The sequence below is a fragment of the Corylus avellana genome, chromosome 1 (genome assembly GCF_965113065.1).
Source record: "Corylus avellana chromosome 1, dhCorAvel1.hap1.2, whole genome shotgun sequence".
NCBI lineage: Eukaryota > Viridiplantae > Streptophyta > Magnoliopsida > Fagales > Betulaceae > Corylus > Corylus avellana.
The window spans coordinates 11,566,954-11,591,224 of record NC_142490.1 but is presented as its reverse complement, the minus strand read 5'-3'; the positions used below and the strand labels follow the sequence as shown (position 1 = coordinate 11,591,224).

At 35.2% G+C, this 24,271-nt stretch overlaps 1 protein-coding gene across 2 annotated transcripts; it reads left to right on the top strand.

The window, feature by feature from the left end:
• Positions 1-10,045: 10,045 nt before the first annotated feature.
• Positions 10,046-21,130, top strand: LOC132168714 (mediator of RNA polymerase II transcription subunit 33B). Of its 2 annotated transcripts, XM_059579738.2 has the most exons (12): positions 10,047-10,476; positions 10,676-10,786; positions 12,521-12,868; positions 13,057-13,376; positions 13,483-13,574; positions 14,194-14,554; positions 14,866-15,079; positions 17,257-17,371; positions 17,509-17,670; positions 17,930-18,587; positions 19,056-19,262; positions 19,670-21,130. In XM_059579738.2, exons 1-12 carry the CDS (start codon positions 10,199-10,201, stop codon positions 20,788-20,790), a joined length of 3,987 nt encoding a protein of 1,328 aa, XP_059435721.2. In that variant the 5' UTR covers positions 10,047-10,198; the 3' UTR covers positions 20,791-21,130. The 2 variants fall into 2 exon arrangements, with proteins under 2 accessions (XP_059435722.2, XP_059435721.2); XM_059579739.2 differs by lacking the exon at positions 19,056-19,262 and having other exon boundaries at positions 10,046-10,476.
• Positions 21,131-24,271: the final 3,141 nt, after the last annotated feature.

Below are 24,271 nucleotides of genomic sequence, written 5' to 3'. Positions count from 1 at the left end.
GGTGGCACAAAAGTCCCCTTTTGTGCAAGGACTACACAAAGATGCTCTCGAGTAGTATTCATATTGAGCTCTTTAAATACAGGCTAAATTTGAAGATAAAAAATAACTTTTTTAAATTTGAAGAGTCACTTTTAAAATGAACTAAATATCAAACTCTCTATATCTTCTTCAACTTTAGTTAAATATTATTATTATTATTATTATTTTTTTGGTTCTTGTAGATGAGAGAGAAGGAATGAAAATGAATATATAAGATTAAAAAACTAAATAATTTTCACTTCTTGGCACTTGGTATTTGGAGAGCCTTGTTGATCAAAATTAAATTTGAAATAGAGTAGAGAGCATGTTAAATGACTCTTTTCGTGAGTTTTTCAAATTTTTGAAGAAAATCCAAATTTAAAGAGCTTAACGGGATACTCTTATTAAATTACAACTCAAAAGTTTAACTTCATAGGTTAAGGATAAAAGTCATTTAAAAATATATGTCATTGAATTTTACAATTAAATTTGTCATGTGGGACTTATTACGTAAGAAATACATATTTTTTTAATAAAATATTTTTCAATTTTTTTTAGTACCATTAAAAAATCATATATTTTTTAAGACACCAGCGGCCTTGTTCGGCAAATGATTGTGTCTTTAATTATTATTGTAGTAGAAAATGATTGATGTAATATAAAATTTTGAATTATTCTCATGAAAAAATGAAAAAGTTTTGACTAGTTTGTAATGATTTTTTTATTTTAAAAAATAATAAAAAGTAAATGATGTGATATAAAAAATAAAAAAAATTAAAATGTTTTGATGTTATTTTTAACGAACAGATGAATATTCCTATGTGCCTAATTAACTGGAGAAATGCATGGATTTAATAACAGGAGAGAGAGAGAGAGAGAAAGAGAGAAATTAAATATATATGAAGTTTGTAATTAAATTTTGAACTTCATAATTAGTATCACAACTTCATTGCAAAGTTCCTAATGAAAAGAAAAAAATATATATATGTAAAAAAGATTATAGGTCTCAAGAAAAGCCAAATAAAATCCAAAGAGACAAAAAAATCCTTTGTAGATAAACCCAAATTAAGGGCAGCAACTGCTCACATAACAGTGCAGGTCTTAGTGTTATCATCACTTAAAGAGTGGTAGACGGAGTTCCCAACTGGCGGATCCGGCGGTTTATAGCAAGGAATATCATAGCCATAATCATAAAAGCCAGGAGGAGGCGGCGGTGGCAGTGGCAGTGGCGGCTGATGGTGATAGTCCTCGTACCCGTGTTGTGATCTAGCTGGAGGTGGCACTGCCGGAACATACCGGCTGTAGCCTCCGGTTGCAGGAGGAGGAGGAGGAGCAGCAGCAGCTGGAGGATTGCAAAACAGCCTGCCTCCATTAACATTCTCTCCATTGGCATGCACGTTGTAATGTTGTGGATGGTGATGATTATGATGATGCCTATGATGTACATCATGTTGATGGCCATGGTCATGCTGCATCGGCTTCATTTTATGAATGTTATGATGATGATGATGATGATGTGGAAATTCACCACTTTCATTGTGAACCACATGATCATCATCATCATCGTCATCAAAGCTAGAATCAGAATCATGGCAATGGGTACTATAAGTCTTCTTGAACGGGTGATGATTTGGTACTTTCTCTGCCTCTGTTTTCCCAATATTTTTTACTGCAGGCTCCCTGAATTTCATTGGGTTTTTCTTACCAGAATGATAATCTTCATGGGTTTTCTTCCCAATCTTCTTTACTAGAAGATCCTCCAGTTTAACTGGATTTACCTTCCCAGAACCATCTCCATTGTTTTCACCAGACAAACTATGTGTTTTCCCAATTACCTTTTTTACTGGATCCGCGAGTTTAGCTGGATTTACCTTCCCATAATCATCTTCATGCTTTTCACCAGACAAAACATTTGTTTTCCCAATGTTTTTCACTGGATCATCTTCACGGGCACTGTAAGGGGATTCCTTTACATATTGCAAAATCTCTGCCTTCTTTTTCACGGTGTTTCTTATTGCCTCAATGAGCTTGGCTGGGTCTACCTTCCCTTTACCAATTACTTGTCCTTTTTCTTCATCTACGGTGATGGAACTCACTCCTAGGCCAAAAATCAAAATAACCAAAGAAAAAATAAAATTATAAGAACGTGTTAAAGTATTGATTAAATTTACTCTATAAAACAAGAGAATCCGTCAATTCTTATCAAATATATTATTCAAGAGATTGTTCAAACAAATAGTTCAACACTATTAAGGAGAAATAAAATCATTGATGGCTTCTTAACTTGATATCAGAGCTAAATATTTTGAGTTCAAACCTTGACTCTATCAATTTATCCGTATTTCAATTAAATATTTCACATATTAGAAGGGAGTTTGAGCCCATACTTTTCCTATAAAGTCAAGTTCTTAGGAAAAGTGATGATAGAATAATTAATTCATCAAAAGTGGGGGAAATTGTAATGTAAAATAATATTCTAGAAAATAGAAAATGTACCGAAGATCTTATGCAACTTTTTCCTCAGTTTCGCAGGACATGCCTTGCAACAATTAATATTCACTTTAAGCACACAAAAATTCTGCAAAATATCAATCAAAGAACATCATTCCAAAAAACAAAACAAAAAATTATATATATCATTGAATTTTACAAAATTAAATGAAAAGAGATCGATGATATTATATATACCGGAGGAAAGGTGGTACTGGGCTTTGCTTCCATGGGAAGCAACTGCAGAATACCTCAAGAACCCTAATGGAGATTGATTAGTTGGGTCTTGAAGAAGACAAAGAAAAGTTCACTGCAGGAAAATTCGTTCAAATATATATAGAGAGATATATATGCCTGAGCTATTCTGGAAAAGAAAAATATATATTTTTAATTGAAATATATATGGCAATTAATTAAGTCCTTCCTTCCATACGAGTTCTTAAATACATATATTTATTCGAATTTTAATTAGGTCTAGAATATTTTGTTTATTGTAATAAGTATCACGATCGAGTAAATGGAGCATAGATTGGCTCTTAATTATTAACATACCAATAATAGGATTTTTTAACTAAATGGTATCACCGACCCATAAATGGTTAACATCACCTTAGAATCTATATAAGAGATTCAATCCAAATTTAATTAGAAGAGAAAAAATTATATAGACCTATATATAAACTTTTTTTTTTTTTTTTTTGACATGTCCGCACAAGAGGAGGAGGGGGATTCGAACTAGTGACTTCCACTTCATTAGGCGTGGTCTCAGCCTATTGAGCTACCTCTTGGAAACATATATAGATTTTTTTTTGGAACATATATACAAACACTTTCACCGCTACTTTTTCGTCTACGCATTAGATCGTTAGCTTCCCCCTCTACTTCTTCACTAGATGTCCAAAGCTAGTATCCCTTTTTTTTTTCCTTTGAAAAACCCTAGATTTGGTTGCAGTACCTGTTTTGGTGTCCACCAAGCTTTTCCTGTTGGGTACCTCTCTTACCGAACAAAGTATTTATAAGTTTCTCTTCGGCAACTCCAATCTAACAATTTTCAGTGCTATTCTTCTTGTTGTGGTACGTCTTTTCACTTGTTGATGTCGTTGTTGTTGAGTAGATATAGTTCCGTTTTTAGAATATTTTCTCTACAAACTACCCTTTGTGGCGACCCCAATTCATCAAATGGGCAAGATCATTTATTAGTAAAGTTTTTTCGCATTGATTTCTAGTTGTTTTAGGCTCTTGTTTAAGTTGTCCGCCCTTAATTTGTTTGTATTTTTTATGATGTAGTCCATCCTTTCCCCTAACTAACTAAATTACCAAGCAATATTGAATCAAAATAGGAAGTTGGGAAAAATGGTTAGTTATCTCCTATAGTATATAATAACAAGAAAAAATATTAGACTTATAACTCTTTTAAAACTTATCGACACATGTTAGCAAGTGATTGAAAAGTATTAAAAAAAAAAGCAATTCAAGTGTCTAACGTGACTTCATTCACATGTTAACACATGTCAGTAAAGTGTAACATAATCTTATGTATAACCAAAAAAAAAAAAAAAAATTTGTTAAAACAAAAATTTTTAAAACATGGCCCAAAAACAAAAAATTTACAAGAAAGGAAAATCTTATGGAAATCTATATCTTAGATTAGCTGTTGACTTAATCTCATAGTAGAGAGACTTAGACCTGCAAAAGGAAAAACCATCCATGCAACTTGATAGGGCGGCCCAAAATAGACGAAAAAAAGATCTGCTCCTCCGCTCTGGTGTTGCTCTTAGCTTGGAGTGGAATGAGGACACGATAGCTAATTAATAGGGATAAAAACTAGGGGTGAAAATGCGGTTATAGTTAGTAGTTATTGGCTAAAACCGCTAACCGTAACCACCTAGGCGGTTAGTGGTTTTCCTAACCGCCTTTAAAAGTAATTAGAGGTTAGCAGGAGGTTATTAACCACTAGCCACCCGCCTTTTTCACCCCTAATAAAAATAATGGTTTGATTTAAAGGGGAACTAGGAAAATTAAGCGGAAAATTGATACCTTTTTAGGCAAAATGCAATAGTTGAATGTGTGAAATCATTGTATTGTAATTTTCTTTTCATCTCTCTTTCTTCAACTTTCCAAAAGTTGGACAAAATATATAAAACTAAGAGGTAAATGGGTGAGAAAGAGATATGCCAAAACTTCTATCAAACACTCTCCAATTTAGGGGTGTACATGCAGATGTGGATGTGATTATTTGCAGTATCCACATCTGTATCATGTTTTTACTATCTGCATCCGTGCAGTTATTGAGGTTATTAAATGCGATTATTATTCGCTATGTGATGTCTGCATATTAGGTAATGGGCCTATTTTAGTCTCTTGGGCCTTCTTTGGGTCTCTATTAAGGCCTATTCTAAATAATTGTGAAAATTATTTGAGCTTCTTTTTTTTGTTTTTTTTGTTTTTGATTTTTGAGTGTTTTAGGCTTATTTTAATTTTTTTAAGCCCTAATGTTTTGAAAATATATATATTTTTTATGTCGGGGAACCTCTCCAAGGCAGGGACCTTCGAACCCACCCCTACAAAGTAAACCCCGGTCCCGTGCACTGCATCCTCAAAAATTTTCTTACACGGAACTGGTTAAGTCATTGGCTTTTCACCAGGGGGTGTGACCCTAAGGAATTATTTGCACCCATGAGGTGTTGAACCTAAGATCTTGAAATGAGCAATACCTCAAAACCAAGACCTTCACCATTTGAGCCAACCCCTCGGGGTGTACATACATAACCTATGCACAACAAGAACAACAGCGAATAGCACAAAAAAACATAGCTATCTATTTAAAGCCAGGTTATGTGACATGTTGTTTGGTACAAATATGTTGGTTGTTTCTTGATTGATTGAACGTTTCTGTGTTTGGAGGACGTACTCATGACTATTTTATTTTTCTGTTATGAGATTTTTGTTTTTGGGTTTCAAATTTCTACGTGCGTGGGTATGATTTGTTCGAATTTTTGAAAGAAAATCTTCACAAAAATGACTAAAGATTGAATTCTTTTGAAGTTTCATATTTAATAATGTTTTTGTGGTTTTGGAGATTAATCTTATGGGTTTTGATTGTGTAAAATATAATATTTTTAACCAATTTTGAAGTCTTTTTTTTTTTTTTTCTTTTTCTTTTTTAAGAAAAAATCCGGCCATGTATTTTGTTGAAAAGATGATTTCTTTTCATTGATTTTAAATACCCATATGTTTTTTAACCCACAAGTCAATAGATTTTATTATTTTGGACGAAATTCATGCTATTAAATGGAGTTTTAGTGTGAAAATTCAAAGAAGAAGAAAAAATGAGAAAAATGGTTTAGAGAATAAAAACTTATATCTTTTGTACTTTTCAGTAAGGGAATGACACATGCATGGAACACAAAAATTAAAAAACACAAAAACACCAGATTATTTGCTATTATCTTCTACAATCTTTTCTAAACTCTAAAATTCTCATTTCCCCCGTGCCATTCCAACACTACAGAAATCATGCAGAATAATTAAAAAGAACACCCAAATCCATTTCAAGAAAATAGATTTTTGGACTATCTCTTTTTCACCTTCAAGTTGTGACTGATAGAAAATCATGAGCTTATATATAGATCATGTGAGTTTTTTTTTTTTTTTTTTTTTTTAAATAACGTCAACGAAAAAAATTGATGCAGTTGCTGATATGTTATGATTGGCGATGAATTTTGACGTCGTCACTAATAGGTATATAGATATATATAACACCTAAAGATCACAATATCATGAACATAAGCTAAACTCAGCTGGCAATATATTAATTTTATATTTTGATTAACAAAATACAAATTGTAGAAATGGTTTCTCTCTGTTAATCAAAATATAAAATTAATATATTGCCAGCTGAGTTTAGCTTATAATGTTCATGATATTGTGATCTTTAGGTGTAATATATATATATATATATATATATACTGTTGGCAAAATGGCAACCCTCTCTTTATCCGGAACGCGCGGTACGTGTAACTAGCGATGGAGCCGTGGAGGAAGGGTCTTTCATTCTCTCATGACGGGGGCTCTTCTTTTAAATATCTATGCACGAAACCGTGTACAAAAAGTCATGGATGGGCTATAATGTGATGGTTTTTTTAGTTCTATAAAGAATAAAATATAATCAAGTGGAAAATGGATCAATGGAAAAAAGAGAATCCATTGAAAATTCCTCCAACTAGCTCACCTACTCCCAAGAGTTTGGGGCGTTGAGTCTTTAAGTCGCCCTCTCTGTGGGGTGCCCTAATTACACTACAATTCAGACATTCCAATTGTAAATAATCCTAGCCTTCAATTTTCATAATTGTTGACTACGGTCATCTTTGATAGCTCCTCAGTGATGACCCATGCATACTCGTCGCTAATAGCCTCTTATGAAGGAAGAGTTGTGAGCATGATGAGTAATGTTATAAGTTACTCTTGTGTTATATTAAAATTCAAAAATGATATGACTCTTAAAATTATTATTGAGCTTGTAATTGATCATTATTGGATTTTGATCAAATAGTGATTTTAAAAGCCATATCATTTTTAGAGAAACACAAAAGTAACACAAAATGGACTTCTAGAATTACCCAAATATTATATTTATTAATTCTACATCATACTTTTTTTTTAGAGTAAACAAGTCAAAGAAGTACTTTTAAAGTTTTACCAAACATACCAACTTTTTGAATACTTTTCTTTTGTTTTTTTTTTTTTTTAAATGTCCACACAAGAGAAGGAAAAACAGAATAGGAGAATTTGAACTAATTACATTCGCTTTGTGACGCGCACGTGGTCTCCAACCGATTGAGCTACACCCTTGAGAACAGCTCTTTAAATACTATAAGTATTTTTAAAATTCCTAAACTCAATCCCAAATATTATGAACACCCCCCCCCCCCAAAAAAAAAAAAAAAAAAAAAAAAAAAAAAAAAAACCTTCAATACAAAACCAACCGATTTACGCTGGCTCTGTATAATAGAATTGATACCTTTTTTTTTTTATTATTTATTTTTTTATTGAAATGGGTAGTCTAGGAGACCAATTGTGGCTATTATACCTGAGCATGACTATAGTAGTACTTACCCATTATGAGTCATACAGGAGGAGCCTAAATAGTGGAAACCGCATGCGTTCTATAAAGTCTGACTGAGCCATAACGTGACCCAGCCCCACCAGAATATCAATAAAAATCCAAAACGGCTAATATATAAAATTAACAATCTCTTCGTGCATCTATCATAGCTCTTAAAAGGAATAATAACATGAAGAAAATTACCCACGCTCATGGCTATCGTCCTCGAAAGAAGAAGAGAGGACGGGGAAGGAGTTTGTATAGAGGTATATATATATATATATATATATATATATATGTGTGTGTGTGTGTGTGTGAGAGAATGATCTCTAATGCCCACGTCCTGTAAATATTTTAGTAATGTTTACTGGGATTTTAAGCGAGCCATTTATTATTAATAAATCGTTAATTTATTAAGATTTGAAGAAACTTATATTTCATTTAATTCTCTACTATTGGACTTAGTCATTCGTTCATTCATCATGCCTTTAATAATTAGAAGTCATTGTGCCGACATATATTAATGAAGCATGACTTTTATTAATTCAACGATGTCACATTGCCGTTCTAGTTGCGTGTTTAGGAGAGTTTTGATAATTTCCTTAATGACATTCCAGCATTGGCTCAAACATTTGCTATCACATCCTAATACAACAACTATTTTCAAAGCATCACCTTTCGGTATGAGATGTTGATCCAAGGAAGGAATTAAGACATTTGAACATCTTTATTAATGAAGCATGACTTTTATTAATTCCACGATGTCACATTGCTGTTCTAGTTACATGTTTAGGAGAGTTTTGATAATTTCCTTAATGACATTCCTGCATCGCTCAAACATTTGCCGTCACGTCCTAATGCAACGACTATTTCTAAAGCAGCACCTTTCGGTATGAGATGTTGAAACCTAAAGTCTCTATTTAGATCTATTAATCTTCAAGGAGCATCGTAAGGTTACAATTTTTTATTTACCTTTTATTGATGTTTGAGAGGGAATATAGTTTTAAAATAACTTGATCTTCAAGTGGTGTAGACACTTAGAAAAGATGGAAGGAGTTGGAGTTGCTATGGACATATTATTGAGGAAGTTGGAGGGGTGTTAAGTAGTCTACAAAGATAGAAAGTTAATCATGTTAGACGACATCTCAATGATGCCGCCCATTGTCTTACGAAAAAAGCGTTTTCTCTCACCGTGGAACAAGGCCTTATTGAGGAAGTTCCCCACTGTATTTCGGATATTATATTTGTAGAGCGTTGTGTTTAATATAGTTTTTCAATCTATAGAAATCGCTCTATTCTTTACCAAAAAAAATTAAAAAATAACCTGATCTTAGAAATAGATTGGTGTTGAAGGTAGATTAGGAGTTTTTGCACATTCATAGGGAATGCTGTTCGGATGTCAAAAATGCATATGCAGAGTATATTTGTTCTATTATTTTCCATAGTTCCTTTTTCTTTTCTTTTTTATTAAATCTGAAGTCTCACCACCCCCCCCCCCCCCCCCCCCCCCAAAAAAAATGGTGACCCTGAAATAGGGATATTTTGCAAATATCCTCAATCTGACACTTTTTTTTTTTCTAATTTCCTCAATCTGACACTTATCTGTTTGGTTTTGAGGATAATTGAGGAAGATGTATGTTGATATGACTATTGGTTTTGGGTTACTGTTTTCTTTCTGCTTGAGTTCTCCTTTGTTTGATTGTTTGGGTGCTGAGAAAAATGAAGAGAAGTGACATAATAGAATTTGAGTACGCTTTTTATTTTTTTGTTTGTTTGTTTTTTTTTTTTTTTTAATGTTTCCTGAGTGGCTGAGTGTTCCAAAAAGAGAAGTTTCCCTCGACCAAGCAAATATGGGGGCAATCATTGGGGGAAGGGTATTTTTTATTTAAGAGAGATCCTTCTGGTGTAAGGCCTGATGGGGATGTTTAATTAAGAACAAGGCAGCCAAGTTGTGAATGTGTTCATGTGACATGTTGCCGTGATAATGTGATTGTGCTATTAAATTTAACTAGTTTATAACCCTATGCGTAAGATTCTTCATTATAATTTAATTTTAAAATTTAAATATATCATTTTTCATTATAAATTAAAAAGATGTATAAAAATATATTTCACATCTTTAATTAAAAAATAATAATTAAATATTTGTTCCTATAAGAATATATAATTTAAAATGAATAGTACAAATGAATATATATAATATTTTATTATTATTTTTATTAATGGGACAAATATCTTATTTATGGCCTTAAAATTTTTTTAAAGAGATTTTGATCGTTAACTAAATATTGTCCAATCTAAAGAAGATTAATACCCCGCAGACAATTAGTGTCAAAATTGTCTACGGCTTCTATTTCTTGGGCCATTTTCACCAAAAACAAACAGCAAACAAAGTACTACAAATGTTTATGTTGGTTTCCTTTCCCTTCTTGTTTCTAAGGACAAGTCTTACTTTACTATTTACAGTCAACCCAAGCAGCTTTCACCAATAAATATGAGTTGTCCTAGATACGCGCCTCCCGGGTCTCAATGAAGCTTTGTAGAGGATCTGACTTTTGTGATTAGAAGAAGAAGGATCGGGTAGTGATGGGGGTGTCTGTGGAGGCAAGTGAGCTTTGGGAAGGGGTACTGGAGCTGACCAAGACGGCGCAGGACAAGAAGAGCGACGCGCTGCTCTGGGCGGTGCAGCTAAGCGCCAGCCTCAGCGCCGCCGGGGTGGGCCTGCCCTCGGTGGAGCTGGCCCATCTCATGGTCTCGCACATCTGCTTCGGCAATCACGTGCCCATCGCGTGGAAGTTCCTCGAGAAGGCCTTGGCCCTCAAGATTGCCCCTCCGATGCTCGTCCTCTCCCTCCTCTCCATCAGGTCCTCTTTTTTCAACTTTTTTGCTTTTATTTTTTTTTCTTCTTCTTCTTAAGAATGTATTTATGTTTGGTTTGGCGTTCATATTTTCCTCTATGAATTGCATGTATTTGCGTACATCAACTAATGATTTATTGGGCTTCATATGCTTCAACTGTATGGTTTTGAATTGACATCCGCTGCTTTTCATTGTCCGTGACAGGGTCATTCCGAATCGGCAAAACCAGCCTGGAGCATATAGAATATATATGGAGCTTCTCAAGCGACATGCATTTTCATTTGCACCTCCAATCCTTGGTCCAAATTATCAAAAGTAAGGCTCAACTTTTTATTATTATTTTGTTGTACAAAGATGCGTTGATGGTCTCTTTGTCAGTGTTACATTCAAGATTTACTATCAGTGGACCTATGATACATTGCAATCTCTAAGGTTAGTTAAGTTGGCTTAAAAGCTAAACAAAGAAAACTCGAACACTTCACAATACAAGAGTGCTAAATGAGAAAGATCTTAGTGATTTGTCCTTGTGTTATTAGATTTTGCACTTTAAATTCCTTAGTATGGCCACTTGTTGGCTCGCGTTATGCAGCAGTGGCTGTTTTCTAATGTCAATTGGCATTCCACTAAGGACATAAATTTCCTTCAAACTGGGTTGGAGTAATAAACCACTTAGAGGCCAACTCAAAGTGGATCATGATTTTGGGCCAAGTTTTACTAAAAGAGAGATCACAAGATCCCCATCACAATGCTCATCTTTTATTGGGGGTTGTCCATTCGATTTCTAACATCTGGACAACAACGAAAAAAGTGTCCCACCAGACTGCTGTAAATATGATTAAGAATATCAAAACACTTTTTAGAGTATGATTTGTTAGTATTTGGTTGAATACACTATCTTTCTTCGAGCGGTTGTATTCTTTCAAGTTACGTCATGGAGAGGGAGATCAATTAGGATGTAACCCGTCCAAGAGGGGTAAGTTTGAGGTGAAGTTGTTATATAAAGTGTTAATTGGCTAGGATAGTCCTGCATTTCCATGGAAGAGTATTTGACAAGTAAAGGCTCCATCGAGGGTGGCATTTGTTTGTGTGGACAACAACTTTAGGGAAAATATTGACGCATGATAATCTGCGAAAGAGGAATATTGTGGTGGTTGAGTGGTGTTGTATGTGTCAGAAGAGTGGGGAGTTTGTTAATCACCTTTTGCTTTATTGCGAAGTCGCAGGCGAACTCTAGAGTTACATTTTTATGTTGCTTGGCGTAGAGTGGGTTATGCCTAGATGGGTAATGAATTTGTTGACAAGTTGGGGTGGTTCGATTGGGTGCGGTCTAGCTAAGGAAGTATAGAGGCTGGTTTCATTGTGTTTAATGTGGTGTATTTGGCGTGAGAGAAATGCTCGGCTTTTTGCAGACGTAGAGATTTTGGTGGTAGGGTTGCGGAAGTCTATTCTTAATACGTTACATATATGGATAGCGGCTCATGATAGCTTGGATTTTCCTACTTTTGCAGATTTTTTGAATTTATTTTCTTTTTCTTCTTATTAGTTGTTCTCATGTATACTCCTCCCTGTGTACTAAGGGTAGCGCCCCTCTATGCTTTATTAATGGTATGAAATTACTTATTAAAAAAAAAAAGTATTTGGTTGAATAAGTAGCTTGTTGATGCTCACTTGAATATTACTGTATGTAAAAAAAAAGAATTTCTACATTGTGAGTGCTCTTCAGTGCTACCCGTCCTGAAAATCCTGAAGGCATCTTCGTTGACAATGAATGATTGTGTTCATGCTCTATTATTTTCTCTTAATAAAGTCTGTTTTCATCAGATTCCACACCTTTCCCACCCACCCCCCCCGGGAAATAAAAAAAGCATGAAAAACCCTTTGTTGTACTGATGAAATACGCTGTCTTTGGTTTCATTTAACATGCCTAAAGAAAAACTTGAAGTCTTATCTTGACCTCTCTGTTAAGTGGTCTTTTTTTATTTTTGTTTCTGTTAGATACCTTTCTTCTGTAGATTTAAGTACTGAAATACATTTTGGATGAAATTACAGGATCATGAAATCCATTGATGATGTTCTTCATCTTTCCCAGATTTATGGCCTTCAAGTGTGTGAGCCTGGGGTGCTTCTTGTTGAATTTGTCTTTTCAGTTGTGTGGCAGTTACTTGATGCCTCTTTAGATGATGAAGGGTTGCTGGAACTTACCCCAGAAAAAAAGTCTAGATGGCCAACCAGGTCACAAGATATGGATATAGATGGTCATGATAGCTTTAGTGAGAAGAGAGCAGATCACAATGAAGGGCTGCAGAAAGTAAATACTGCAATGGCTGTTGAGATAATTGGAGAGTTTTTGCAAAACAAAGTGACTTCAAGGATTCTATACTTGGCACGTCGAAACATGTAAGAACTTATATTCATAAGTGAGAACTGAAAAACAAGCAGCTCATTGAGTGGCTTGTCATTTTCAACCCAAATAATACCTAACATCACTGCAGTAATGTGATTAAATAAACTAGAGTGTCCAATTAGAATTTTGAGAAATCCAATGAATAGAAGGTACTTGAGGCATAAATATTTTCTTCTTGTAGGCCATCACATTGGGGAGTTTTCATCCAGCGAATGCAACTGCTTGCAGCAAAATCAGCAGTCTTGAGGAATTCAAAACACATAAGTCCTGAGACCCTTCTGCAGTTGACATCTGATACACGTGAAGTTTTGTCTCGAGAATGCAAAACAATGTCAGGGAAAGAGTTTCATGCTGTCATGGCTTCTGGGTCTCTGATATCATCTGCTAATCAATTGCATGGGATAGGTTCCTCTGCTCTTTGGCTCCCTATTGATCTGTTCCTGGAAGATGCTATGGATGGATCACAAGTGGCAGCAACTAATGCTGTTGAAATTCTTACTGGTAGGACTCAATTTTTGATTCTAATGTTCAAGTCATTGATTTACCTGGAGTGGAGGATACTTCAGTTCTTCTAAGCAGTGTAATTGAAGAAGAATTACTGTTGCAGGTTTGGTACAGGCTCTGCAGGCTGTTAATGCTACCACATGGCACGATACATTTTTAGGTTTATGGATTGCAGCTCTACGACTAGTGCAAAGGGTAGGAATTAATTTGTAAGGAAGTAATGTTTACCTTTAACCATTGATTTTTTCTATTTTGTTGGAAATACAATTCTTAAAGAAGAGACATTTCAAACTAATCGAGTTGCTTATGTATCAAACAAAGGAAATATTGAGAAATGATAAATTTGGCAGTCTGTAAAGAAGTTGCATGATACACTAATTAAGCTTTAACTTCCTTCCAATCTTATTTGGAATATAATTTTTCTTCATTTCCCACCCAGTAGGGCGCACCTATGATAATCAGGCATGCTGAACACTTGAGGATGAGTATTCAAACCTCTTTTAAATATTTATGAGAAATGTCCTTATTCATCATAAAGAAGTGCAGACTTATCAAGGGAGTACGTGTTTTCTTTATGGAATTTACATGTGATGAATGTTTGTGTGATTCTTTTTCTTTCTTGCCACCTGACACACATATATAAAATGTTTAAATATTATAATTTCAGGAAGACACGTGTATAAACTCGGTCCCCTGTCTAGACTAGAATGCAGTTGGATCTCAGGAAGCATCATTCTAAAGATTCCCCTATGTCCTATATAACTTCAGTTTCTAGATATCTACATTGATCTGCCTTCTCCTTTCTTTTTTTTAGGAGAGAGATATCTGTGAAGGTCCTGTGCCTCGCCTAGATACTTGCATGTGCATGTTATTGTCTATTACAACACTTACAGTTGCTAATTTTATTGAGGAAGAGGAAAGTGAACTGATTGATGAAACCGAACACATCCATACCAATCAAAGCAAAGAAAAAGAGGTTCAGGGAAAGCGTCGCAAGGATTTAGTTACCAGCTTGCAGCTATTGGGTGATTATGAGGGCTTGTTGACTGCACCTCAGGCTGTTAGTTTGATAGCTAATCAGGCTGCTGCCAAAGCAATAATGTTCATTTCAGGCCTTCCAGTCAGTAGCGGGTACTATGAATGTGTGAGCATAAATGACATGCCAATGAACTTTTGTAAGTAAATTACTTTCAGCATCAGTACTTGATTTTGTGAAGGCTTTTAGTTTGGTGCGCAGAAGATAGGTGTAACAATAAATATTCCTGGATGCACCTGATCTTGATTATATATATATATATTCCTGGATGGGCTTGCCTCTGCATTTGTTTTGTTGCAAATCAACCTGATTGTTGATTCTGCATTCTCCCCTGGAGGTTACCTCAGATATAAGTTTCATTAACAAAAGATCAGGTTGATTATGCTGAGTTGCATTGCTTTTGTTGGACCTTACCAATGATGGTTTCTCATGTTCTGTTTTGTCTTGCAGCTGGAAACATGTGGCATCTGATTGTTGAGGCTTGTATCGCAAGGAATCTACTGGACACATCAGCATATTTATGGCCAGGTTATGTCAATGTTGCACGGAGCAACCAAGTTCCTCGTAGTGTTCCTGGGCAAGCACTTGGTTGGTCGTCATTGATGAAGGGGTCCCCTCTAACTCCGTCATTGATAAATGCTTTGGTTGCCACCCCAGCTTCTAGGTATAATATCAGTTGTATCTCTTATTTATTTCTTCTTCTTCTTCTTCTTCTTCTTCTTTTTTCTTTTCTTTTTTCCTTTTTGAGACTTTGGGGGGATTTAAGGAAAGTAAGCTCAGATGGTAGCATTTCTTCTTTTGACGCCATAGAAAAGTATCACTACAACAAAAGAGACCTCATGGTGGTTAAAATCCAATCTCCAAGTCCAAAGCCTGCCCCTCTTTAGAGAGATGTCTTCACAGTCACAGCAGTATTGACCTTAAAGCATATGCAATCAGTCAAAAACTTCCATGGCTTTCCCCCTTTTTCATTTATTTCTGTTGTGGATAATTCCTGTCATGTACAGTATCTTCTACATTGCTGGTGTTGAGCCGGACAAAGGACTAGGTTTGCAGACTATAGTCAAAGTCATCACACACCTTATGCTAGTTCATCATGAGCTGATCGCATTTGGTTGGGACTAAGGTTTTGTCAAGATGAGTATGATGTTCCATGTCAAAGAATACCAAGATGGGGGGGTGGGAGATTAAAGAAATTAAAGATTATTACTAACGAAATAAATAAACAATTTGAAAAAGTCATCACACGCCTTGCAATTTATTTTTTCACGCCTAGCATTAATTTATTAACACCATAGTTTTTTCAAATTGTCTTTTTGGAAAATCTGGTTAACTGTTTGGCAAGTTCCTTTTTGTTGGTCTCTATCATTAGGATGGTAATTAATTTTTTTTTTTTCCTTAAGCAAGGATCTATTGGCATATTTCCTAAATCTATCACGACACAAACTTGTTTAGAATTCGATTGACACTCAATAGAATTATTGTTGTTTTTCATAATCTCAAGTATGTAATAAAAATTATGTATATTCTTCAACAATTAATTTAAAAGAGCAATCTAAATATAAAATTCTGCATAGTCAAATTTATTATTTACTAGTAAATTTAAAATATATCTGTATAAAAATTTGATTACATACTTGAAACCTTTCAAGAAAGAGAGAAATTGTCAAAAGGGGATGCCTTTCGCCTTGTTCCATGAACTATCTTTTCACCGCACACCTCCTAACCTATAAAAAAAATAGCTAGTTACTTGATTTGTTGATCGGCATGAATTTTTAAGCAAGTTTGAAGAGAGGGCTAGAGGTTGTACTATAATTGTTTGACAATATTTTTTGGGGACTCAAAATTTTGATTTTTGTTTCACAACTCACAAGTTCCATATTTACTAGGTAACTAGGTCGGTAGTTTTTTCATTAAACACTAGGTTTCCCAAACGATGACGTTTTCAGTAAACACAGTGAAATAAAATCGAATGTTATTAAATGTAGTGTTTAATGAGCATGTAACAGTGTGGTGTCAAATACACTAGTCTAACATAGTAAACACTGAAGGCTCAGCATGACCTAGCAATGTTATCGTTTGTGATTCTAGAAACGCTTCCAAACTCATGTCAGTGTTAGGAAACGCGTTGCCGGTAATGTTAGGAAAAGCCAATAACACTAACCGGCACTAGTAATGCTATGAAACTCATTGCCAGAGTGTATTATCGGCCATGGGTGGTTCGGTGTCAAATACATTGACTGGCGCTGGAGTGCTTAGTCTGTTGAGACTGAGAGATATAGCCGGTAATGTTGATGGCCTTGAGCGAGTAAGGGTGGGCAACCAGGACAACTGGGGAAACTTTTCCTGGGCCAAAGAAATTTTTTGGCCAGCCAGGGGGAGGCGTTTGCCCCTCTCGCCTTCTGCTGGCTCCGCCCCTGCCATAACCAATACACGCATACATTCATGTGCATATGTCTTAAGAGTATATGTATATACATATAGGGAAATGCTAGGTGTTCTTCTAGTGTTCTCCCAACTGTGATGTGGCTTTTAAAATTAGTGTTGAATCATTATTGGCTTTTAATCTATTGGTGATTTTAAAAGTCACATCACAATTGGGAGAACACTAGAAGAACACCAAGCATTTCCCATACATATATATGCTGGAGATGGTAGGTGTCGAGTTAACTATTATAATTCCTGACTGTCACCTGGTCTTCAGTTACGCCCTTCTTTTTCCTGAAGCCAGGTATATCAGATGCTCTTTTTTGTAAATTTACCAGGTATATCAGATGCTCTTTTTTGTAAATTTACCCCGTGGTAACACAACTGAATTTAAGCTCATGGATTTGATGGAAGCTTAGCGGAACTCGAGAAAATATATGAGATTGCAGTCAATGGTTCTGACGACGAGAAGATATCTGCTGCTACCGTTCTCTGTGGGGCATCTCTGGTTCGTGGTTGGAGTATACAGGTAATGTGTAGGCCATAGACTTTTTACTAGTTTTGTGCAAGAGCAGATTACTTATCTTCTTTATTGCATAAGAAGATTGTCTCCCCCCCCCTGCCTGTCCACTTATTTCAATTTGTTATGATTTCAATTGTTTGCAGGAGCACACCATTCTTTTTATTATGAGATTGTTATTGCCTCCAGTCCCTGCAGATTACTCTGGGAGTGATAGCCATTTGATCAGCTGTGCTCCATTTTTGAATGTCCTCCTTGTTGGAATATCAGCTGTAGACTGTGTTCAGATTTTCTCCTTACATGGCTTGGTGGGTTGCTCTTTAAAATGGTCTACTAACTAAGATATGCTTGTGGATGTTGCATTTGAATTAGTTACTGGAACGGTGTTTGGGAGGAGGCAAGATTCCTTCTTCTGCATCTGCATACACTCACACAGAATTAGTGAATATACTTAAACTTAATTGAAACAAAAAGAGAGGATAGCATACGTGGACCATACAAAGAAATTAATAACTCCATTGCTTTCATGTTCTCCATGAACTGATATTGTTTTCCATTCATTGCCAGGTTCCATTGCTTGCAGGTGCATTAATGCCCATCTGTGAGGTTTTTGGGTCTTGTATACCCAATGTGTCATGGGCTCTCACAACAGGGGAGGAACTCTCTTGTCATGCAGTGTTCTGCAATGCATTTACACTTCTGCTGAAGTTATGGAGGTTTGATCAGCCACCTGTTGAGCATGTGATGGGAGATGCACCGCCAATTACTTCCCAGCTAAGTCCTGAATACCTCTTATTGGTTCGGAACTCACAATTATCATCCTTTGGAAGATTACCTAGGGATCAGATGAAAATCAGAAGACTTTCCAGATTCTTAAGTTTTTCTAGAGAACCTATATTTATTGATTCCTTTCCAAACTTAAAACTCTGGTACCGGCAGCATCAAGAATGTATGGCTTCCATCCTCTCTGGTCTTGTACCTGGGACCCCTGTTCATCAGATTGTTGATACACTCCTCGATATGATGTTCAGAAAAATAAATAGAGGCGGTCAGCCTTTAACTCAAACTTCAGGAACCACTAATTCCTCTGGATCTGGGGCTCTGGATTCCTCTGTTAGACTCAAAGTGCCTGCATGGGATATCCTGGAGGCTACTCCCTTTGTGCTTGATGCTGCTCTTACGGCCTGTGCCCATGGAAGACTCTCTCCCCGTGAACTTGCTACAGGTATATCCAGTTTTCTTAGAATCTCTAGAATTCAAATTTTATTAATCTTCATGCTTTAAAGGTTATCAAATCATAAGAACAAGAATTTTAAAGAAAACAGGCAAAGCACTGACCCTGGATGTGTGAGCAAGTTGAACCTTATTTTATTATCACAATTTCTTTTTCCTTAGAATTTTTAATATAAATTTATCCACAGAAGTCTGGTCACACTCGTGACGAAATATGTGGTGAATTCGCTAAAGTTGGTGTTTCTATATATCTTTGCGGTTCAATAAAAAATTTACAATCCTCCCTTTACCTAACAAAAAAGAAATGTATGGCCCTTTCCAAAAATAGAGAAGGACTTTTGAGAATGACTGAACGATTGGTTTCCTAGTCGTGTCTTCTCTTTGAACTTTTAGAAAAAGATTATGTTTTGTTGTTAGATTGTTGATTGAATTCCTCAAGACTTGACGCTCTTCATCCCAGGAGTCAAAGATCTTGCTGATTTTCTTCCGGCAACTTTGGCTACCATTTTAAGCTACCTTTCCGCCGAAGTAACACGAGGCATATGGAAGCCAGCTTTTATGAATGGAACTGATTGGCCAAGCCCAGCTGCAAACTTATCCATTGTTGAGCAACAGATTAAGAAAATATTAGCTGCCACTGGTGTTGATGTCCCAAGCCTTGCCGTAGGTAATTCCTAGTATTCTCTAGATAATGGATTGTCATTATGGGTTGTTGAATATGTGTTATTTAACAAATGAAAAATCTCCATTCACTCTGCCTCCACTGCAAAGATCAAATATCCTATCCTAAGTGACTTTTCAGCAAAAGTTGGGACGGTGGACTCTGAACCAAATTATATATCATATATTGTGTAAATCTATTGGATTATATGGAAAACACTTCATCGAAGATCAGTAGATTATTGTAATATAAGTAAACCCTATAATTATTGTTGCACAATGATCTTCTCATGGTGAAGATGCAGGAAAATGGAATTTTCTGAGCTTGCATGTAATTTTAACATATGTTGGACTAGAAACTTGGGGTTTGACAAGTCAATCTGTCGTCATTAGAGCTAACTGTTTTCTTTGCAGGTGGGAGCTCTCCAGCTACACTTCCTTTACCGTTGGCTGTCCTAGTAAGCCTCATAATTACTTATAAATTTGACAAAACCACTGAACGCTTCCTCTCCATGATTTGCCCAGCCTTGAATTCCCTTGCTTCTAGTTGCCCCTGGCCATGCATGCCCATCGTAGCCTCTTTGTGGGCCCAGAAGATAAAGCGTTGGAGTGATTTTTTTGTGTTCTCAGCTTCGCGTACTGTTTTCCACCATAACAGTGATGCTGTGGTACAGCTTCTTAAAACCTGCTTCACATCCGCTCTTGGGCTAAGTTCCTCCCACATTTACAGCAATGGTGGTGTGGGTGCCCTCCTTGGCCATGGCATTGGCTCCCAATTCTCTGCTGGGATCACTCCAGTAGCCCCTGGAATTCTTTACTTAAGAGTGCATCGGTCTATCAGAGACGTTATGTTCATGACGGAAGAAATTGTCTCTCTGCTAATGCTTTCTGTAAGAGATATTGCAAGTAATGGGTTGCCTAAAGATAAAGTGGAGAAATTGAAGAACGCCAAGTATGGTTTGAGATATGGGCAGGTTTCTCTTGCTGCAGCAATGATGCGTGTCAAGCTTGCAGCTTCACTTGGGGCTTCATTGGTTTGGATATCTGGTGGATCAGGTTTGGTTCAATCTTTGATCAGAGAAACCCTACCTTCTTGGTTTCTGTCAGTCCATGTGTTAGGGCAGGAAGTTGAAGAATCTGGAAGTATGATTTCTATGCTGGGGGGTTATGCTCTTGCATACTTTGTGCTGCTTTGTGGGACATTTGCTTGGGGAGTTGACTCGACATCGACAGCATCAAAACGATGGCCAGGGATTCTTGGGGCCCACTTAGAATTTCTTGCAAGAGCACTAGATGGAAAGATATCTCTTGGTTGTGATTGTGCCACTTGGCAGGCATATGTATCAGGGTTTGTGAGCTTGTTGGTGGGTTGCACCCCAATGTGGGTGCTGGAGGTTGATGTGGATGTGTTGAAGAGGCTGAGTAAAGGATTAAGGCAGTGGAATGAGGAAGAATTGGCTTTGGCACTGCTGGGACTTGGAGGGGTAGGTGCAATGGGTGCAGCAGCTGAATTGATAATTGAAAGAGAGTTTTAAACAAAAAATTGCTGATTGAATTTGTGTGTTCTGTAATCTTTAACACTATAGGTAGAGGCTTCATTAGAATTCATCTAATTACACTATATAGCTTTCTGTACAATCATAGCTCTTGTAAAATCTCAAGGAGGTTGTAAAGAAGAACAGAGATTTCCTCCTCTATAATTTTCATGCTTATTTTGGTTATCTTGGCCCGCAAGGCTGGTAGGATGGCTCTTATTAGAGCTGTACACAGAAGATCTCTATGTATATAAACATTAAGAAGGCTCCAAAATCTCAAGGTGGTTGTAAAGAAGAACAGAGATTTCCTCCTCTATAATTTTCATGCTTATTTTGGTTATCTGGGCCCGCAAGGCAGGTAGGATGGGTCTTATTAAAGCTGTACACAGAAGATCTCTATATATATAAACATTAGGAGAAAGTTCATATACCCCCCTCAAATTACCACTTAATTGACAATGGGCCCCTAAACTTTTAATTGTGACAATTTTTTCCCAAACTACCAAAAATTGTTAATGTTTCTCCTAATGACGAAACTACCCTTAGTTAAAAAAAATCCCCTCTATTAAAAAAAAATTAAATTAATTTTTTTTTTTTTTTGGTTATGAAAAATCTTTTTCTTTTCTTTTTTTTTTTTAAATAAAAATTTCTGTTTTTAAAAAAATTAACAATTTTCGTTTAAGAAAATAAAAAATTTCCGTTTCTTTTAAATAAAAATTTCTGTTTAAATAAAAAATCGCTTTAAAAAAAAAAATCTTTTAAAAAAAAAATTAAAAATTTTCGTTTAAAAAATAATAAATTTTTTTTTTTAAAAAAAAAAAAAATCTTTCTTTTTAAATTAAAATTTTCGTTTTTTAAAAAAAATAATAAAAATTTATTTATTTTATTTTTTTATTGAAATTATAGGGGTATTTTTGTCTTATTGAGAAATACATAAGGGCATTTTTATCTTTTGCTAGCTTTAGGGGGGACATTGACAATGTTTTTGTAGTTTGAGGGAACATTGTCACAATTAATAATTTAAGAGGTACATTATCAATTAAGTGGTAGTTTGAGAGGAATATATGGATTTTACCCTACACATTAAGAAGGCCGCCTTTGGGAGGCATTTATCCTGTCTTTTGGAGTTGATCAACTAACTTATTCATTTCTTTTGCAACATAATCGTCATTGTTTATATTTATTTATTTTTGAAAATCTATATTAGTAAATATTTATTTAATTATTGTTAAGATTTTATCATTCGATTTAATTAGATAAGTTAATTTTCTTTATAAACTCGTAAAAATTATGGATAAATGCAAAATTGGTCCATGGGTTGGCCTAATTTATAAAGGATATAAATTTCCTCCAAACCGGTATGGATGAAATATCCTCAAACTCATGTAAAATAGTGACAAGTATCTATAAATATTTTAAAGGTACATTAAATTCTTAATTTCATTAATGGCAGTTTACTAATTTAGACTAAATTTAATGTGCCTTTTAAATGTTTATAGACATTTGGCACTATTTTACATGGATTGAAGGATATTTCCTTCATACCGGTTTAGATGAAATTTCTGTCCATTTATAAATCACTCCATGTGGTTTAAAAAATAATTTATAGGTCCTTAGGGTAGGCCAAAATAACATTTTACTCCATGAACTCATTTTTCATTAAATGACTTAACGGAAACCGTTACATTGCCACATCACACCCAATAAAAATAAGACACGTGTTCTTTTTTATTTATGCTTTTAAAAAATGACAAATAAGCTTTTCCATGTCATTTTGAGGCTCCAACACAAGCTCCATGTCAAATTAAATAAACATAATCACTCTATATTCCCTGTGCCACTGTCGTCTTCATCTTTCCCAACGATTCTTGTTGTCGTCTTCATCTTCCGATGGGTGTGATCTTCGATTTGTGAGTTACTCTGAGATTTTTGACCATTTTCGTTTTTGGATTAGTGCATTTTTGGGCAGTTTTTGTATGAAAATTCGGATTTGTTTTTGGGCATTGAAGCATCTTCAAAAATTATTTCCGGGCATCGGAAACAATCTATTCCTCTCTCTCTCTCTCTCTGTGTCAGTTTTTTTTGGGAAGATGAAGACGACGGCGGCAAGAATCGGTGAGAAAGATGAAGACGACGATATAAAGACGAAGATGAATATGACGGCAAGAATCGTTGGGGAAGATGAATACGACGGTGGCACAGATGATATAAATGGATTATGTTTTTTTAATTTGACTTGGAATGTGTGTTGGAGCCTCAAAATGACGTGAAAAAACTTACTTCATTTTTTAAAAGCATAAATAAAAAATATCACGTGTCTTATTTTTATTGGGTGTGATGTGGCAATGTAACGGTTTCCGTTAAGCCATTTAACGAAAAATGAGTTCAGGGAGTAAAATGTTATTTTGGCATATCCTAGGGACCTATAAATTATTTTTTAAACCACATGGAGTGATTTGTAAATTAAGCCAACCACATTGACTAATTTTGCATTTATCCCTAAAAATTAATATCACCAATCTTAGATTTGTAATAAATCATATAATTGTTTTTTTACAATGTACTATTCACAATACCTTATAACCTTATATACAATTTTAACAAACTATTCCAGAATCATCTCCATGCTTTTCACCAGACAAACTATTTGTTTTCCCAATTACCTTTTTTACTGGATCCACGAGTTTACCTGGATTTACCTTCCCATAATCATCTTCATGCGTTTCACCAGACAAAACGTTTGTTTTCCAAATGTTTTTCACTGGATAATCTTCACGGGCACTGTAAGGGGATTCCTTTACATATTGCAAAATCTCTGCCTTCTTTTTCACAATGTTTCTTATTGCCTCAAGGAGCTTGGCTGGGTCTACCTTCCCTTTACCAATTACTTGTCCTTTTTCTTCATCTACGGTGATGGAACTCACTCCTAGGCCAAAAATCAAAATAACCAAAAAAAAAAAAAAATTATAAGAACGTGTTAAAGTATTGATTAAATTTACTCTATAAAACAAGAGAACCTGTCAATTCTTATAAAATATATTATTTAAGAGATTGTTCAAACAAATAGTTTAACACTATTAAGGAGAGATAAAATCATCGGTGGCTTGTTAACTTGATATCAGAGCTAAAGATTTTGAGTTCAAACCTTGATTCTGTCAATATATCCGTATTTCAATTAAATATTTCACATATTAGAAGGGATTTTGAGCCCATACTTTTCCTATAAGCTCGAGTTTTTAAGAAAAGTGGTGATAGAATAATTAATTCATCAAAAGTGGGGGAAATTGTAATGTAAAATAATATTCTAGAAAATAGAATATGTACCGAAGATCTTATGCAACTTTTTCCTCAGTTTCGCAGGACATGCCTTGCAACAATTAATATTCACTTTAAGCACACAAAAATTCTGCAAAATATCAATCAAAGAACATCATTCCAAAAAACAAAACAAAAAATTACATATATCATTGAATTTTACAAA

What these genes read in the sequence shown, in the direction of transcription:
- LOC132168714 (XM_059579738.2), top strand. Translation starts at nt 10,199, where the DNA reads ATGGGGGTGTCTGTGGAGGCAAGTGAGCTTTGGGAAGGGGTACTGGAG. An exon ending in CTCTCCCTCCTCTCCATCAG is followed by an intron (nt 10,477 to 10,675) that starts GTCCTCTTTTTT and finishes TGTCCGTGACAG; the next exon opens with GGTCATTCCGAATCGGCAAA. An exon ending in TCCCCGTGAACTTGCTACAG is followed by an intron (nt 18,588 to 19,055) that starts GTATATCCAGTT and finishes TCTTCATCCCAG; the next exon opens with GAGTCAAAGATCTTGCTGAT.